This window comes from Ovis canadensis, chromosome 12, assembly GCF_042477335.2.
Source record: "Ovis canadensis isolate MfBH-ARS-UI-01 breed Bighorn chromosome 12, ARS-UI_OviCan_v2, whole genome shotgun sequence".
Classification (NCBI taxonomy): Eukaryota; Metazoa; Chordata; class Mammalia; order Artiodactyla; family Bovidae; genus Ovis; species Ovis canadensis.
In genome coordinates this window covers 67992416-68010741 of record NC_091256.1, presented here as the reverse complement: position 1 = coordinate 68010741, position 18326 = coordinate 67992416, and the positions used below count along the sequence as shown (strand labels likewise).

At 37.4% G+C, this 18326-nt stretch overlaps 1 protein-coding gene across 8 annotated transcripts in view; it reads left to right on the top strand.

Moving 5' to 3' along the window:
• COP1 (COP1 E3 ubiquitin ligase) overlaps nucleotides 1-18326 on the top strand; it is a 231047-nt gene that overhangs the window by 160529 nt on the left and 52192 nt on the right. For 6 of the 8 annotated variants that reach the window (XM_069546126.1, XM_069546133.1, XM_069546127.1 and 3 more), the window contains 2 exons: nucleotides 13982-14099; nucleotides 17022-17146. In XM_069546126.1, coding sequence (XP_069402227.1) covers nucleotides 13982-14099; nucleotides 17022-17146 — 243 coding nt within the window. Of the gene's footprint in view, nucleotides 1-2726; nucleotides 2828-6243; nucleotides 6535-13981; nucleotides 14100-17021; nucleotides 17147-18326 lie in introns of those variants that run through there. The other 2 variants (XM_069546132.1, XM_069546131.1) reach the window with 1 other exon arrangement.

Sequence of the window (18326 nt, the reverse complement as noted above, 5' to 3'; positions counted from 1 at the left end):
CCTGCGAAGCCCTAATGAAGCGCCACTCCCATTTAACAGTCGTCGGCATTTATTGTTTCTATCAGTTCTTTACTGACTGATAGTAGCTCAAGTGGAAAAAATGTCTTACCATTAGAGCATTTGGCCACAGAAAGTTAATGTTTGTATTGTGTACATTTTTCTTTTTCGAAGGAGAGAATGCTAAGCAAGACAGTCTAAAAAGACAGTATAAAATCAATCGGGTACATTTTATTTTGCAAGGGAAATGAAAGAAAATTCAAAGAAAAGATTACATAAAGTTTTCCATTATTAAACAATAATTTATGTATATTTTTAATGGGTGATGTTCCAAATCAAACTATTGTGGTGTTTAGATTTCATTCAGTTCAGTTCAGTCGCTCAGTCGTGTCTGACTCTTTGCGATCCCATGAATTGCAGCACGCCAGGCTTCCCTGTCCATCACCAACTCCCGGAGTTCACTCAGACTCACGTCCATCGAGTCAGTGATGCCATCCAGCCATCTCATCCTCGGTCGTCCCCTTGTCCTCCTGCCCCCAATCCCTCCCAGCATCAGAGTCTTTTCCAATGAGTCAACTCTTCGCATGAGGTGGCCAAAGTACTGAAGTTTCAGCTTTAGCATTATTCCTTCCAAAGAAATCCCAGGGCTAATCTCCTTCAGAATGGACTGGTTGGATCTCTTTGCAGTCCAAGTGACTCTCAAGAGTCTTCTCCAACACCACAGTTCAAAAGCATCAATTCTTCGGCGCTCAGCTTTCTTCACAGTCCAACTCTCGCATCCATACATGACCACTGGAAAAACCATAGCCTTGACTAGGCAGACTTTTGTTGGCAAAGTAATGTCTTTGCTTTTCAATATGCTATCTAGGTTGGTCATAACTTTTCTTCCAAGGAGTAAGTGTCTTTTAATGTCATGGCTGCAGTCACCATCTGCAGTGATTTTGGAGCCCAAAAAATAAAGTCTGACACTGTTTCCACTGTTTCCCCATCTATTTCCCATGAAGTGATGGGACTGGATGCCATGATCTTCATTTTCTGAATGTTGAGCTTTAAGCCAACTTTTTCACTTTCCACTTTCACTTTCATCAAGAGGCTTTTTAGTTTCTCTTCACTTTCTGCCATAAGGGTGGTGTCATCTGCATATCTGAGGTTATTGATATTTCTGCCGGCAATCTTGATTCCAGCTTGTGCTTCTTCCAACCCAGCATTTCTCATGATGTTCTCTGCATATAAGTTAAATAAGCAGGATGACAATATGTAGCTTTGACGTACTCCTTTTCCTGTTTGGAACCAGTCTGTTGTTCCGTGTCTAGTTCTAACTGTTGCTTCCTGACCTGAATATAGGTTTAGATATACTCAATTCACATTTTAAAATGTTATTATTTAAATATGTTATAAACAGCAGCTCTTGAAAATTTATGATGAAAAATTTCAGACATTGATTTTAAAATTTATGAGGCTATGGTTTTTCAGTATTCATTTAGGAAACAAATAGAAGTCTACTTGGTTAGTTAATTTGGGGACAAATGTAGGTAGATAGTTGTAGTCAGCAGAGAATCAATGAGTAGCTATTACTCATAGCTATTACCTGTCAAAAAACAGTTGCTAAATGCTTTAAAATTGTTAGATTAAAAAGTGAAATGAAAGCCTCAGTTGTGTCCATCTCTTTGTGACCCCATGCATTGTAGTCCACCAGGCTCCTCTCTCCATGGAATTCTCCTGGCAAGAATCTTCCCAACCCAAGGATCAAACCCAGGTCTCCTGCATTGCATGCAGATTCTTTCCTCTCTGAGCCACTAGGGAAGCTAACTAATTGTTCAGTTAGTTATCACACAACGTTAAATGGAAAAAAATTTGTAGTTGTTAAGAAATATGTATTTTTATGATATAAATGAAGGAGTTTTAGTAAGATGTGAGTTTTTTCATAAGTTCACACATGAGTGTGAAAAGAACACTCTGCCATTATAGAACTGTCTGTGGTTGTAGTTTAGAATCGGAGAAAATTATTTCTTGCCTGTGTGTTGCCTCTTGCTTGTTCATGTTCTCTGGTGCTCTCTCTCAGCTCCCCTTCCTTCTTTTCTCCTTTTCCCTCCCTCTCTTTTGTTTCCTGGTCTCCTTCCTCTGTCTTCTCCCCCTCTACCTTTCCCTTTTCCGTTCTGCCCTTCGTCCCTGATCTTTCGGTTTGTGATTCTCCCTCCCCTCGCCTCCCTTGCCAGCCTGCTTCCTTTCTTCTGTCGGTGCCCTAGTCCTTCTCCCCTGCGTCCTGTTCCTCTTCCTTCCCCGTTTCCTCTGGTCGTCTGTGTTAGGCTGCCTCTACCGTGGCTCCCAAGCCCATGCTGAGTCTCTTCCCCACAGTTCTGCATGCACATTTCCTGATGCCTTTTCATTGCCACCAGTTCATTCTTCAATTCTTGTTATCTCTTTGTTTCACAGTTCTTCTGCCATGCCAGAAAAATTGAGTAAATGCCTTTTTCAGATCACTAATCAAGCAAAAATCTGAGGTTTTGTTGACAAAATAATAAATTAGTTGTCTTCTATCCGCTTAGAATTGACTTCCCTGTATTTATCCTTTTCATGAGTCATTTTATCAGGCTTTATTTCTAACTGGGTATATAGTGATACTGATGTCACAGAGACAACTGATTGTGAGACCAAGGTTGCCAGTATACTAAATTATATTAAATTTTTATTAAATATATTAAATTTCTCTACATATTAAAATTTTCTAGCCGAGATACTTAATAGATGCTACTGCAAAGTGAATAAGGAAAGACTGAGCTGTTCCTCTGGCAGGCTGGTGTGAGTGAGAAGAAACAGCACACTAGGCCAGGTCAGTGTGGTTTTCTTACAAGTATGCAAGAATGTGTGCTCTGTAGATGTGATGAGGAAATACTGTCAAAACAGAGCCCTTTGGCTTAGTGTGTAGAAAGCTACCAGAAAGTGTTACCTTCATCTTAAAAGCAAAAAACACTGTATGAGAAACCAAATTATAACTTTTCCTGATCCCCTCAGAGAGCTGAGGTCACAAGGCAGGGGAACACTTATTTGTAAAATAACTTTGTATTTGTTGCCATCTATAAAATACAAAAATAATTAATAAAATTCAGGAAATCACAGAAAGGTAGACAAGTAAATAAGTTTTATAATATGTTATAAAAAATACTATTAAAATAGTGTTTTTAAAAATCTGAAATATACCAATCTTTTTTAAAAAGCTGAAGCATTATTCATGTCTGGGCCCTATTATAGACCTACTGAATTAGACTCTTAAGAGAGGAGACCAAGCATTTGCATTTCAGAATTGCTCCTCAGATCATTTTCATGTGTACCCCTCTGACTTCTCCTGGGACAGGAATAACTATTCTTGCTCAAAGTATTTACAGGTTCCTCAGTTGGTGAAACAAGAATATGGAAATGCAGATAAAGGCTAAATAATGAAGATATTTTATATGTCATAGTAAAGTTTTGTTTGTTTGATGAACCTCATTGCATTAAAATATTGTCTCTGTTTTAATAGCATTTAGCAAAACATAAGGACCAAATCTGTCTAGTAAAAGAGAAAAACCAAATTGTTTTTTTCTTATGAACTGTTATTATTTCTTATGAACTATTATTATTGAGATAATACAATTCATTTTGACTTTTTAAAAACAGCATGAAAGTGAAAGTGAAGTCACTCAGTCATGTCCGACTCTTTGTGATCCCATGGACTGTAGCCTAGCAGGCTCCTCCCTCAAGGTCATTAAATAGATTGAACTCCAAATCTGCATTATCTTTTGTAGTTAAATTCTCCATTTTGGATTAGTTTTTCTTGCATGGAATTTACCATATTACTAATATAGAAAGATATTTAATATAGAAATATACCTTATGTTAATAAAAATACTCTGGATTGGATGAAAGTGCCTCTGGAAGTGGAGGGACAGTGTGAAATACACCAGAAAAGCAGTTACTTGACACGCATAACATGCAGGTTTCGCAGTCTTTGGGGCTTTCCGATGGATTGGTGATAAAGGATCCTGCAGGGCAGGAGATGGGAATTCAGTCCCTGGGTCAGGAAGATCACCTGGCCGAGGAAAAGGCTCTGCTCCAGTACTCTTGCCTAATAAATCACATGGACAGAGGAGCTACAGTCCCAAGGGTGGCAAAGAGTAGGACACAGCTGAGCCCTTACACATGCAGTCTTTTATTTTGAAACTTGCTTCATAGTTTTACCAATATAAGTAATATTCTCAAGAGAGAGTTCTGGTTCTAACAGTGTGATAGCCTAGATAAACTGAAAATCCTCTGTCAATGAACATTTAAATTTTAGCTAAACACTACTTTAGGTAAAATATATAAAATACTCTTTTAGATACATAGCTTATGGAGTATTGAAACAGTGAAGGGTCACAAACAAAGCAGAATATAAAAACCGGAGAATTAGACATGTGAGCTGAAGTTCTGTTCCCTACTGGTGATGAGAGGTCACTGGCCTCAGTAATCCAGGGATCTGGATGTGGAAGAGTTAGTGGGGAGGGAACAGATGGTGTGGACCTGTGTACCTAGAGTGTTGTAATTGCCTATCTGCAAGGTGACAGTTCTAGAAACTTTGTCTTAGCCTGGGCTCTGAGTGTTAGAGACTTCCTGAGAATTCTAACCACTGCCTTCATGGTATGGGATGCTGCTTCTTCCTACTCCACCACAGAGAAATAAACAAAAGAAGAGAATTAAATCAAGAATTGAATAAACTGTAAGGAATGAAATCCTGTGAGCAAAGAGATTCATAAATGTGGGTAAATCTTAGCTAGTATTGAGTATATAAAACAACAATAATAGGAAAATAAGACTAGTTTGGGTTTTTTTTAAAGGTGGAAGTAAAAGTTTGGACAATTAAAATGTAACCCAGGTTTTGGAGGAGTATTCATGAAATGGAAACAGTGTTAGGTTTTTATATAATCTGTGTAACAGTATTAATTAACTTTGTCCTTAAAGTCATGCCTGCATTCTCAAATTTTAAATCATTAAAGAATAGAAGTAGAAACTCTACTTTCAAACCTACAGTAAGGGAGAAAACTTAGTTTGTATTAAAAATAACTCTACAAGGCAGGAAATGAAGAACGACAGAAAAAGCCAGGATAAAAAAAGTAAAAAACTAAATAATGATGAGAATTAATCCAAACATTTGACTAATCTGATCACAGTAAATTTAAATGGATTGAATTTACCATTTGAAAAACCAAATCCCCTGATTGGGTTATTTTATTAAAAATTTAAAAATGATCAGCTAAATGCTATATGTATAAGAACCCTGTCTAGGCTTTTTTGGTTCTTTCCTACTATCACTAATTTAGACACCTATTTTCTAGATATTTGAAATAAATATTTGAAATAAATTTATTTACAATCTTTACTTGTCCACATGGTTTATTTTTACTTTGGCTTTATTGCCTTTCTAGTAATGAAAATAGTTTAAAGTATCCCCAGTGTTTATTAGTTATTACTCAAGCATTGTTTACATTGATTTCTTAAAGCAAAAGTGTTTGAAAAGAGACTGAAGTAAAGCAGATCAGTGAAGACTGAAGCAAATTCATTCTCAAAGAATAAACACATATTTTTGCAGGTGTTTATTTGGCTGTGTGTAAACTTAGCAATCTAGGAAACAGATTACTAGTCCATTTTATTTCTCTTGTGGCAGTGCTGATTTTGTATTTCTAAAGCCATTAAGATTTGCAGGGCATTGCCTCTGAATTTAGATTTATGATTGAATAATTTTATAAAAATTTAATTTAAAAAAAAGTCACCTACTAAGTTGAAGAGGAAAACGGATCCTTGAATTTCCCTGGTGATTAACACACAGTTTATTGCACAGAAACAGATTCCAAAGCAGGGAAACTGTGAAACCAGGAAACTTTGCTAGCATTTTATGCTTATTTAGTATCTTATAAGCCACTGAATATTCTAGGTTGTGTGTTATGCCATATTATAGTAGTATAATAATAAAACTATATATTCCACAAGTAATTTGTTGTGTATACTTTCAAATGAATTCAAATGACAGAAACAAATTTTAAAACTTTTCTATATTTGATACAAATTTTTTTGTTTTCCAGTGATAAAACTTAAAGTGTTATCATTGTTTAGACACTAATATCTATGCATAGAACATTGTCCTAGAACATTGTCTATGCATTGTCTATGCACAGAACTGGGTCCTATTCAGTTCAGTCGCTCAGTCGTGTCTTTTTGCGACCCCGTGAATCGCAGCACACCAGGCCTCCCTGTACGTCACCACCTCCCGGAGTTCACTCAGACTCACGTCCATCGAGTCCATGATGCCATCCAGCCATCTCATCCTCGGTCGTCCCCTTCTCCTCCTGCCCCCAATCCCTCCCAGCATCAGAGTCTTTTCCAATGAGTCAACTCTTCGCATGAGGTGGCCAAAGTACTGGAGTTTCAGCTTTAGCATCATTCCTTCCAAAGAAATCCCAGGGCTGATCTCCTTCAGAATGGACTGGTTGGATCTCCTTGCAGTCCAAGGGACTCTCAAGAGTCTTAGTGAGTATGAAAATTTAAACACTATTTTCCCTGTTGCCAGTCTGAGAAACACTTTTAGGGGAAAGAGTTTAAGGAAAACACATTTCTTCCACCAGAGGTAATTAAAACCAACAGATCATGTTGTTGTTCGGTTGCTCGTTCCTGTCCGACTCTTTGCAGCCCCATGGACTCCAGGGTGCTAGGGTCCTGCCCTACACTATCTCCTGGTGTTTGCTCAGACTCACATCCATTGAGTCAGTGATGCCATCCAACCATCTCTTCCTCTGTCACCCCCTTCTCCTACCCTCAATCTTTCCCAGCACTGGAGTCTTTTCCAGTGAGTCAGCTCTTCACATCAAAGATGTGGCCAAAATACTGGAGCTTCAGCTTCAGTACCAGTTCTTTCAATGAATATTTAGGGTTGATTTCCTATAGGATTAACTGGTTTGATCTTCTTGCAGTCAAGGGACTCTCAAGAGTCTTCTCCAGCACCACAACTTGAAAGCATCAATTCTTTGGTTCTCAGCCTTCTTTATGGTCCAACTGTCACATCTGTACATGAGTAGCGGAAAAAGTATAGTTTTGACTATAGAGACCTTTGTCAGCAAAGTGATATCTCTGTCTAGGTTTGCCATAGCTTTCCTTCCAAGGAGCAAGCATCTTTTAATTTCATGGTTACAGTCACTGTCCACAGTGATTTTGAAGCCCAAGTCATAGTCATAGTAATGATTCGTAAGTTTTTATTTGCCCATAAATTTTGGAATTAACGTATAAAATTCATTAATATACTTTCTCCCTAGCATAGAAAGAGATAAATTTGGGAAAAAATAAGTGACTTTATTCATAGTAATCAGTAATACAGTTGCTATATTTCAAATTCTATCCTTTAGATTTCTCAAGAGTTGGCAGGTAGGAAGAAAGCCAAATGTAGGGAGAGAAGAGGCTGAAAAAGGGCTCCTTGCTCCTCCTTGGGCTCTAGCCAAAGCAGCTCTTAATTCAGTCTGTTTTATATTCTGGTGTTCTAACAAGTTAGGTTGGGGAAGACTTTATGATAAATGTTTCTGGTACTTTCTCTTAACTGAGATTTTTGTTTTTATTTTTAATTTGGGAAAGTATACATAAGTGAGATGCTGAGATTTCTGGGTCTTTTTAAACTTTTTTTGGTGTGTGTGTAGTTTTAGGTTCACAGCAATATTGAGAGGGAGATAGAGAATTCCCCTGTGCCTTCTGTCCCTACTCATGTATAATCTCCCGTTATCAACATCTCTCTCCAGAGTGGTATCTCTGTTACAATTGATGAACATATACTGATGCATCATAATCATGAGTTCAGTTGTGGTGTTAATATTCTATGGATTTGGACAAATACACTCATCATAATGGGCTTCTCAGGTGGCCCTAGTGCTAAAGAACCCACCTGCCAGCGCAGGAGACAGTAGAGACGTAGGTTCAATCCCTGGGTGGGTCTGGAACGGCCCCTGGAGGAGGACATGGCAACTCACTCCAGTGTTCTTGCCTAGAAAATCCAGTGGACGGAGAAGCCTGGTGGGCTATAATCCATGGGGTCACAGAGAGTCGGACACTACTGAAGGTAGTGTTGCATGCCTTTCATCATGATAGTATCATGCAGAGTATCTTCTCTGCTGTAAAAATCCTTTGTGCTCTACCTGGAACAACTTGATGGAGCTTCTGACAAAATTATGGAGAACTCCTATGACTGTATTCTTCTGGAATTTTTAACTCTCAGACTTGTCCACACTGTGTGCGATTTCTTTTGATGCTGCTGTGTCTACAGAAACATCTGCCATTTTATACTCAAGTCTCCACACTACTTTTCTCATTCCCACTACTGAAAAATCTTTTTGCAGTACACAATGACATAACCTTTACTTATACCCTAATATCCTTTACATATTATACCCCGTTTTGCTTATTAGCCTGAGAATGAAGTATTATTTCACTATACTGTAGTATGCTGTTTTATAGTATCTTACTTTCAGCTCATAAAATAACCTGAGAAATTAAAGACTTATTTTACTAAAACTTTTTTTGGTTTTGAATTATTTACTGCAAAAGAAAAGTTTAATCTTTTTTACCAATAAATTTAACATAAACATAGCAAATGAAGCCAGAATTTTTTTTCTTCTATTTTTACTCTAGCATATGCCAAACAAACTACAGCTATACATTTGTACTTCCATAGTATAAGCTGAATGCTGTCATTTGAGGTGATCACTTAATGTAATTACAGTAATTACATAAAGTAGAATGTGGAAATACTCTTCCATATAAGCAACAGAAATACTGGCAAATTTATAAAAATGAGCCATCATTATGGTTATGGAAGCTTTGAAAACCAGCAACGTTGTTGTCAACACTGGGGCCAAAACTAGTTTTGGAACTTCTCAAAAATCCTCATTTCCAGGTCATTGTCACTATTTGACCTGACTTACAACTCACTAGAGAAAGCTCCATTGGCAAGATGTTGTTTCTGTTTGACCTGATTCAGAGTCTCCATGGGAGAAGACCTGGACCCCAGGGTGGTGTTGAAAACAATCAAATCTAGTACCACAACTATTGAAGGCTGTGATGCCAGGTGGGACAAACAGGAGCCCTGTCAAAAATTTGAAAGGAAGATCTGGGCAAAGGGCGACAACTTTCTGAAAAATCTCTCCTGTTCCTGGGCTGAGAATGTGTTTTGCATGTCCAGGCCAGTGTTCTCTCTCAGAAAAACTGCAGAGAGATCTCGTCTCTTACCTCTGGCTGACCGTAAGTCTCTATATAAGCTAGAAGTCAAAGGTAAGACAGATGTATAAGTTGCCTGAGTTTTGAAAGCATGCCCTACTACACACAGAGATCCCCTTGGCAAAGGGTAGAAGACACTGAACCAAACCGTTTAAGGAAATCTCATGACTTCTAAGTGACCCAGTAGCAGCCTTTACTCTGCTAGATTAAAAAAAAAGACAACAGAACTGATCAAAGACTTCAGTGATTCTATACAGCAGGAATTACAGACTATAGAATTTAGTTCTGGAAAACTCACTGAACAAATAAATAACACCATCCACAAAAGCCCAGCCACAATAAACCTGGGAGAGAGAAGGTAGGAACTGATTCTGGAATTGTCACATTTTGCTATCTGAAATGTCTAGGGGTTTTTTTTGTTTGTTTTCATTTTTAATTTTGCATTGAGGTATAGCTGATTAACAATGTTGTGATAGTGTCAAGTGAACAGCAAAGGGACTCAGCCAACAACATTGTTGTTCAATTGCTAAGTCGTGTCCAACTCTTTGTGACCCCATGGACTGCAACACACCAGGTTTCCCTGTCCTTCACTATCTTCTGGAGTTTGCTCAAATTCATATCCTTTGAGTCAGTGATGTTATCTAACCATCTCATCCTCTGCCACACCCTTCTCCTTTTGCCTTCAATCTTTCCCAGCTTCAGATTCTTTTCCAGTGAGTCGACTCTTCACATCAGGTGGCTAAGGTATTAGCACTTCAGCATCAGTCCTTCCAATGAATATTCCGGGTTGGTTTCCATTAGGATTGATTGATTTGATCTCCTTGCAGTCTAAGGGTCTCTCAAGTGTCTTCTCCAGCACCACAGTTAGAAAACATCAGTTCTTTGGTGCTCAGCCTTCTTTATGGTCTAACTCTCACATCCATATCTGACTACTGGAAAAACCATAGCTTTGACTATGCGGACCTCTGTTGGCCAAGTGATGTCTCTACTTTTTAATATACTGTCTGGTTTTGTCATAGCCTTCCTTCCAGTGAGCAAGTGTCTTTTAATTTCATGGCTGCCATCATCATTCACAGTGAAGCCATAATCCCCCCAGGTCCCCTCCCATCCAGGCTACCTCATAGCATTGAGCAGAGTTCCCTGTGCTGTTCAGTAGGTCCTTGTTACTCATTTTAAATATAGCAGTGTATCCATGTCCATCCCAAACTCCCTAACTATCCCATCTCCGGGTTATTCCCCCCAGCAATCATAAGTCTCTAAGTCTATGAGTCTGTTTTATAAGTAAGTTCATTTGTATCCTTTCTTTTTAGATTCCGCATATAAAGGATGTCATAGAATCTTTCTCCGTCTCTGACTTGGACTTCACTCAGTATGACAGTCTCTAGGGCCATTCATGTTGCTGCAGCTGGCATTATTTCATTCTCTTTAATGGCTTGAGTAATATTCCATTATATATTTGTACCACATCTTCTTTATCCATTTCTCTGAAATATCTAGTTTTTGACAAAAAAGTTTATGATATACACCAAGAAGCAAGAAAAATTCAGTCGATAAAAACTATCCCATATGTTGGGCTTACTAGATAGAGACTAGTCAGCTTTTATAGATAATATTCAATGAATTAAACCATAATTAAGGAATTAAGGGGAAATATGATGAATATATCTTTTCAAATAGTATTAAAAATAGAAGTAAAAAACAAATCAGAACTCTGTAGTTGAAAAGTATAGTAACTGAAAACAAAAAATAACTGGAGGGACTCATGAGCAAATTTGAGCTGGCAAAAGAATCAGTGAACTCAAGAGGCAGATCAGTAGTGATTATTCAGTCTAAGTAATAGGGAGAAAAAAGAATGAAGAGAAAAATGAATGAAGCTTCAGAAACCTGTGAGACACTATCAAACATACCAGTACATACACTACAGACTCACAGAAGGTAAGGTGAGAGAGAAAGAGCCAGGAAGAATTTGAGGAAAGAATAGCCTAGATCTTTCCCAGTTGCTTAATAAACATCACTTTACACATCCAGGACGCTCAGTGAACTCAAAGATAAACTCAAAATGGAAAAGACCAGGAACTACCAAAACAATTTTCAGAAGGAATAAGTTTGAGGACTTTTTCTTCCCTATTTCAGATTTATAACACTCTAGTTATTAAGACGGAGAAGGAAATGGCAACCCACTCCGGTGTTCTTGCCTGGAGAATCCCAGGAACGGGGGAGCCTGGTGAGCTGTCGTCTCTGGGGTCGCAGAGTCGGACATGACTGAAGCGACTTAGCAGCAGTTATTAAGACATTGGTGTACTAGCAGAAGAGTAGATATGTATGGATCAATTGATTAAGAATTAAGAATCCAAAAATAAATCCTTATATATAGTCCATTCATTTTCAGTAAAGGTGCCAAGCAATTCATTGGGGAAAAAGTAGTCTGTCTCAAATGATACTGGGACAACTGGATTCATATCCATCCACATGCAAAAAGATTTACTAAGGCCTTTTCTTCACACCATACACAGAAATTAACTTAAAATTGATCACAGACTTTAAGAACCCAAACAATAAAACTTAGAAAAAAAATAGAAAAATCTTTAAGAACTTGGATTAGTCAGTTTTTCTATTTACAATACCGAGTGTTCTATAAAAAAAGATAAATTGAACCTTATAAAGTTAAAAACTTATCAAAGTACAAAAACTTCTGTACTTATCTAAAAAGATAAGCAACAGAATGGTTGAAAATATTTGCAAAACACATTTCCAGTGTGTATCCAAAAGTTTCAAAGAACTCAATAATGGGATTGGAACCATCATGTATTGTTGGTGGAGTGCGAAATGATATTCTGTACCTTTTGTGAGTTTCTCAGAGTTAAATGCAAGATTGTAACATGATACAGTATTTGCACTTTTCAGGTATTTGCCTAAGACCTAAATAAATATCCATTCAAAGATTTGAATGTGAGTGTTTAATAGCAACATTATTTACAATAAATTCAAAAAACTTGAAACGAATATACATAAACTGGTGAGTGGGTGGACAAAATATGGTATTTCCACACCAGAAATAGTATTAAGAGTTCCAAAACACTGGAAACTTTTTAATGTATCCTTATATTCTGATGGCTTTAGAAAAGTAATGTAAACATTTTGGGCTTCAAGTTAAACAAAATGCAGTACAATTTTGCTTCCCACATTTGCTTTTTAAAATATACTTTCTTGAGACACATTTTCCATATGGTGAAAATCTACTCACTGCAAGTATATGATTCAGTGATTTTTACTAACTTTATCCAGTGGTGCAAGCATCATCATAAATCAGTTTTAGAACATTTTCTTCATTCCAATAAGACCCCTCATGCATATTTACCACCCTCCTGTGGTCATGTATGGATGTGAGAGTTGGACCCTTCTCCAGGGGATCTTCCCAGCCCAGGGATCGAACCCTGGTCTTCCACATTGTAGGCAGACACTTTATCATCTGAGCCACCAGGGAAGCCCGTATATCCACACAATGGATACTATTTAGCAACAGAAAAGAATGAACTGCTAACACATTTAAACATGTGAATGGACTATAGAAACATTAGGTAAAGAAGCCATGCATACATAAAAGCTACTTATATTATGATTTCATTTGTATAAAAGTTTTCAGAAAAGGCAAATATATAGAGGTAAAATATTGCAGTTGCCTAGGGTCAGTTCAGTTCAGTCGCTCAGTCGTGTCTGTCTCTTTGCAACCCCATGAATCGCAGCACGCCAGGCCTCCCTGTCCATCACCATCTCCTGGAGTTCACTCAGACTCATGTCCATCGAGTCAGTGATACCATCCAGCCATCTCATCCTCTGTCATCCCCTTGTCCTCCTGCCCCCAATCCCTCCCAGCATCAGAGTCTTTTCCAATGAGTCAACTCTTCGCATGAGGTGGCCAAAGTACTGGAGTTTCAGCTTTATCATCATTCCTTCCAAAGAAATCCCAGGGCTGATCTCCTTCAGAATGGACTGGTTGGATCTCCTTGCAGTCCAAGTGACTCTCAAGAGTCTTCTCCAACATCACAGTTCAAAAGCATCAATTCTTCGGCACTCAGCTTTCTTCACAGTCCAACTCTCACATCCATACATGACCACAGGAGGGTGGTAAATATGTGTGAGGGGTCTTATTGGAATGAAGAAAATGTTCTAAAACTGATTTATGATGATGCTTGCACCACTGGATAAAGTTAGTAAAAATCACTGAATCATATACTTGCAGTGAGTAGATTTTTACCATATAGAAAATGTGTCTCAAGAAAGTATATTTTAAAAAGCAAATGTGGGAAGCAAAATTGTATTGCATTTTGTTTAACTTGAAGCCCAAAATGTTTACATTACTTTTCTAAAGCCATCAGAATGTAAGGATACATTAAAAAGTTTCCAGTGTTTTGGAACTCTTAATACTATTTCTGGGGCCAGGATCTCGAGAAATATCAGTGGAACTCCTTTTCAGACTCACATTGGCGTATGTATATACACTGTTTTATACTAACCATATTCTCCTAGCTGCAAAACAAAGCTTACTGTATTTGCTTATCTTTGAAAATGAGTCGTTACCTTTAGTTTTCTGAGTATTATAGGTTGGATATTGTTTCTGAAACATTTGATAAAAAACCCTCAAACCAGTTAAACTTAGCTTTGCTTTCCATTTCCTCATTTACTGCATTTTTTTCTTTTTCTTTTCCGTTTGTTTTTCCTCTAGATCACTGTGTTCACTACTATGATCTTCGTAACACTAAACAGCCAATCATGGTATTCAAAGGACACCGAAAAGCCGTCTCTTATGCAAAGTTTGTGAGTGGGGAGGAAATCGTCTCTGCGTGAGTATTACTCTTTTCAGAAATTGAGTTTAACATGTCATCATGTACTGGTCTGTAATGTCACCATGGGTTTTGTGAAGAGTAACACTGTGGCATATGCACTTTTTCTTACAATAGTAGAATTTTCTAATGTTTAATTAAAACACATGTGTATTTTAGTCTGTATTGCTCTCTTTTATATGTTCTTTGTGAAGAAAATCCAGATGATGCTTTATTTTTCAAAGTTGCCCCCTTAAACATTTGAACTTCAGATTGAATTTCAGCCCCTGCTCCTTAAAAACAGAGAAACAACAGTTGATACAATATAAGAATGAGAAGTGTTTCATTTACTAAAGAGCACTAATATGTTTTTATATATTATCTGTGTTGTAGTACAGTAGTATAATTTTGGGTTTAAAGCAATATTTGATTGACTTTTATGATTCCATGTTACTTGATCTCCCTATGATTTCATAGTGAGTTTTAAATATATTTTGAAGAGAACTTTTTAAATATGACTGCTTATACCTGACAAATATTAAGAAGCCTTCTGAACTAGAGAGCCATAAATAAGCTTTTAGTTATGTCTTATTTTGTTGAAGGTAAAAAAGGTGTCAACCAAAAAAGTACATCTCGGTTGCTAAAATACTGTTGATTAAGCTTTTCTACTAACAGGGACAGTCCCTTCTGTTATCCATTTTATCTTTCTCTTTACTTTATACTACCCTAGTAAAAGCCCATTCTTAGTCTCCTTTTTTCATATATATTTCTTCTCAAACTTAACTATACATTGTTTTCTTTCTTTCACATAGTTTCTAATATATCCTAGGAGATTATTAACACCAGGGCCTTATACTTGGGATCTCCCACCACATCTGTCTCCATACTGGTTGCTCTAGATAAGAACTTGGTAATTTGAGTTGATTTAACAAGGTAATTTGATTGCTATTTAAAAAAAAAGAAAAAAGGGAAAAAAGAAAATGAGAGCTGAATTTCTAAGGGGAATTAACATGGAAAATTGGTTCACAAATGTATATTAAAAGTGATGACCAGTCAAAAAGTCTCTCTTCTTTAGGAGTAATACTGGGCAGTAAATAATGAAAACTTTATTCAGATTCAAATATGAATGATATATTATATGGCAAAGATATTTTCTCTTAAATTTCAGACTTATAAGTGTTGAATCAGTTTGTTTGATTTCGACTAGTTGAAGTAAGAAGTGAAGTATTAGTTTCTCAGTCATGTGCAACTCTTTGTGACCCGATGGGCTACAGCTACAGCCCTCTGTCCATCAGATTTTCCAGGCAAAAGAGAATACTGGAGTGGGTAGCCATTTCCTTCTCCAAGAGATCTCCCCTACCCGGGGACTGAACCCAGTTCTCCGTATTGCAGGCAGATTGGCAGATTCTTTACTGTCTGAGCCACCAGGGAAGCCAGGAAATTGAAGTATATGTATGCTTAACTGTATAAATTCGAAATCTTAGTTGACCTTTTTTAGTGTAGATTTGTGGTATATATATTCACCAGCCTTTTTTCCTTTTTGGTGTTTATAAATCATGATGATTTTCCTCTTGAACATATCTGGTGTTTAGAAGTATGTGAGACGACTTTACCCAAAAGTATATTTGGAAAAATGAAAAAAGTAATATTAAAACAATCCTATGCATACATGTTGCTGCAACCTCTGAATTCTTTGACTATATGCACACACAACACACACACACACATAAAGGAATTATCAATGTAATATTGTTGAGCAGAAAAAAAAATGTAAAACAACATAAATGTCAGAAACTCCCTGGCGGTCCAGTGGTCACAGCTCTGCGCTTCCACTGCCAGGGCCCAGGATCGATTGCTGGTCCGGGAACGAAGATTATCGCAAGCTGCATGGCATGGCCAGAAAACCGCAAAACCAAAAGGCAACATGAATGTCTGAGAATAAATGCTATGTTGAAAAATAATGAGAAGCAATAGAATTTTGGAAGTTTGGAATGTGGCCTGTGGAATAAAAGTTTGAGTCTTGGTTCTACTATTTACTAGCAGTGGTACCTTAAAAATATTTTTAACCTTCTATATCTGTTTCCTCACCTCTGAAATGGAACTGAGAATACTACTTATACGTTGTGATTCTTTGAATAAAATATTGTATGTCAAACATTTAGCATGGTGCCCTATTCTGTGACTATTAGAGAAAAGATGATTTATTCTGTAGTCATTAATAGAGAAATGTGTTTATTTCACATCAAATGTAAAACAAATTGTTGAATGAGGAAGAAGCACTTTGCAAAATAATGTGCTGTATGATTCAATTTTTATAATAAAAAATCAGAAGTATTGAGTATTTTATTCAAATCCTCAGACTGTCTTTGCATGATAGGATTAGCATTGATTTTTATATTCAATTATTTTTTGATTAACAGCTACATTTGCATATTAGCAAGGTAAACTGTATAGACCAAACATTCATAGTATTCCTTGCCTGTAAAAATAGTTTATATTTAATATACTAATATAATTGAACAGTGGAAAAAATAAATCAACTGAAATTGGGAGCACAACTCCCAGTAGAGCTTTCTTATTGTTTGATGGTGGTCGTACGGTGGTATTGATGGCTAATGGTTATACTTCCTATGTGCCCAGGGACTATTGAAAGCATTTAAATAAATTAATTTTTTTCGATCTCTTCTAGGATTCGTCTAATCATGTAAAATAGGAATCATTATATTTCATATTTAACTGATGAAAAAATTGAAGCCAAAGAGTTTGTATTAACTTTCCTAAGGTCAAAAGCAAATAATAGCATACTGAGCATTCTGACTCAGACAGTCTGGCTCCAGAGTCTGCATTCCCTACCAGCAAACTGGATTGCCTCCGATTAGTAGTAGTGATGAGTTTCATGTCATGAAATCTTGAAGGTGTTCTAACTTTTTGTGTTTCTCTCAGTTCAACAGACAGCCAGCTAAAGCTGTGGAATGTAGGGAAGCCATACTGCCTACGCTCCTTCAAGGGTCATATCAATGAAAAAAACTTTGTAGGCCTTGCTTCCAATGGAGATTATATAGCTTGTGGTAAGTGAAACTACTTTCTCCTGGAACTTTTAAGTAGGTATCTTTCACCAGAATTGCATTCAGTAGAATAGACGACATACCAATTCAGGAAATGATCTGTATATTCAGAAGGTAGCATGCTGAATTTTCTTTGGATTAGAAAAAGCATTAGTCCTCTCCTTTACTGAGCCCAAGCCCCAACAATGTGAAACAGCATAAAATTGTTAACTGTATTATGAGAAGACATTTCTGCTGATATCTTAATTTTAGAGACAGCTGTGTCTTAAGTCTGATGTTCATTTCCCCCTATATAATGTTCAAGCTGGTTTTAGAAAAGGCAGAGGAACCAGAGATCAAATTGCCAACATCCGCTGGATCATGGAAAAAGCAAGAGAGTTCCAGAAAGACATCTATTTCTGCTTTATTGACTATGCCAAAGCCTTTGACTGTGTGGATCACAATAAACTGTGGAAAATTCTTCAAGAGATGGGAGTACCAGACCACCTGACCTGCCTCTTGAGAAATCTGTATGCAGGTCAGAAAGCAACAGTTAGAACTGGACATAGAACAACAGATTGGTTCCAGATAGGAAAAGGAGTACATCAAGCCTGTATATTGTCACCCTGCTTATAAGCAGAGTACATCATGAGAAACACTGGACTGGAAGAAACACAAGCTGGACTCAAGATTGCTGGGAGAAATATCAATCACCTCAGATATGCAGATGACACCACCCTTATGGCAGAAAGTGAAGAGGAGCTAAAAAGCCTCTTGATGAAAGTGAAAGAGGAGAGTGAAGAAGTTGGCCTAAAGCTCAGCATTCAGAAAACGAAGATCATGGCATCCGGTCCCATCACTTCATGGCAAATAGATGGGGAAACAGTGGAAACAGTGTCAGACTTTATTTTTGGGGGCTCCAGAATCACTGCAGATGGTGACTGCAGCCATGAAATTAAAAGATGCTTACTCCTTGGAAGAAAAGTTATGAGCAACCTAGATAGCATATTGAAAAGCAAAGACATTACTTTGCCAACTAAGGTCCGTCTAGTCAAGGCTATGGTTTTTCCTGTGGTCATGTATGGATGTGAGAGCTGGACTGTGAAGAAGGCTGAGCGCGAAGAATTGATGCTTTTGAACTGTGGTGTTGGAGAAGACTCTTGAGAGTCCCTTGGACTGCAAGGAGATCCAACCAGTCCATTCT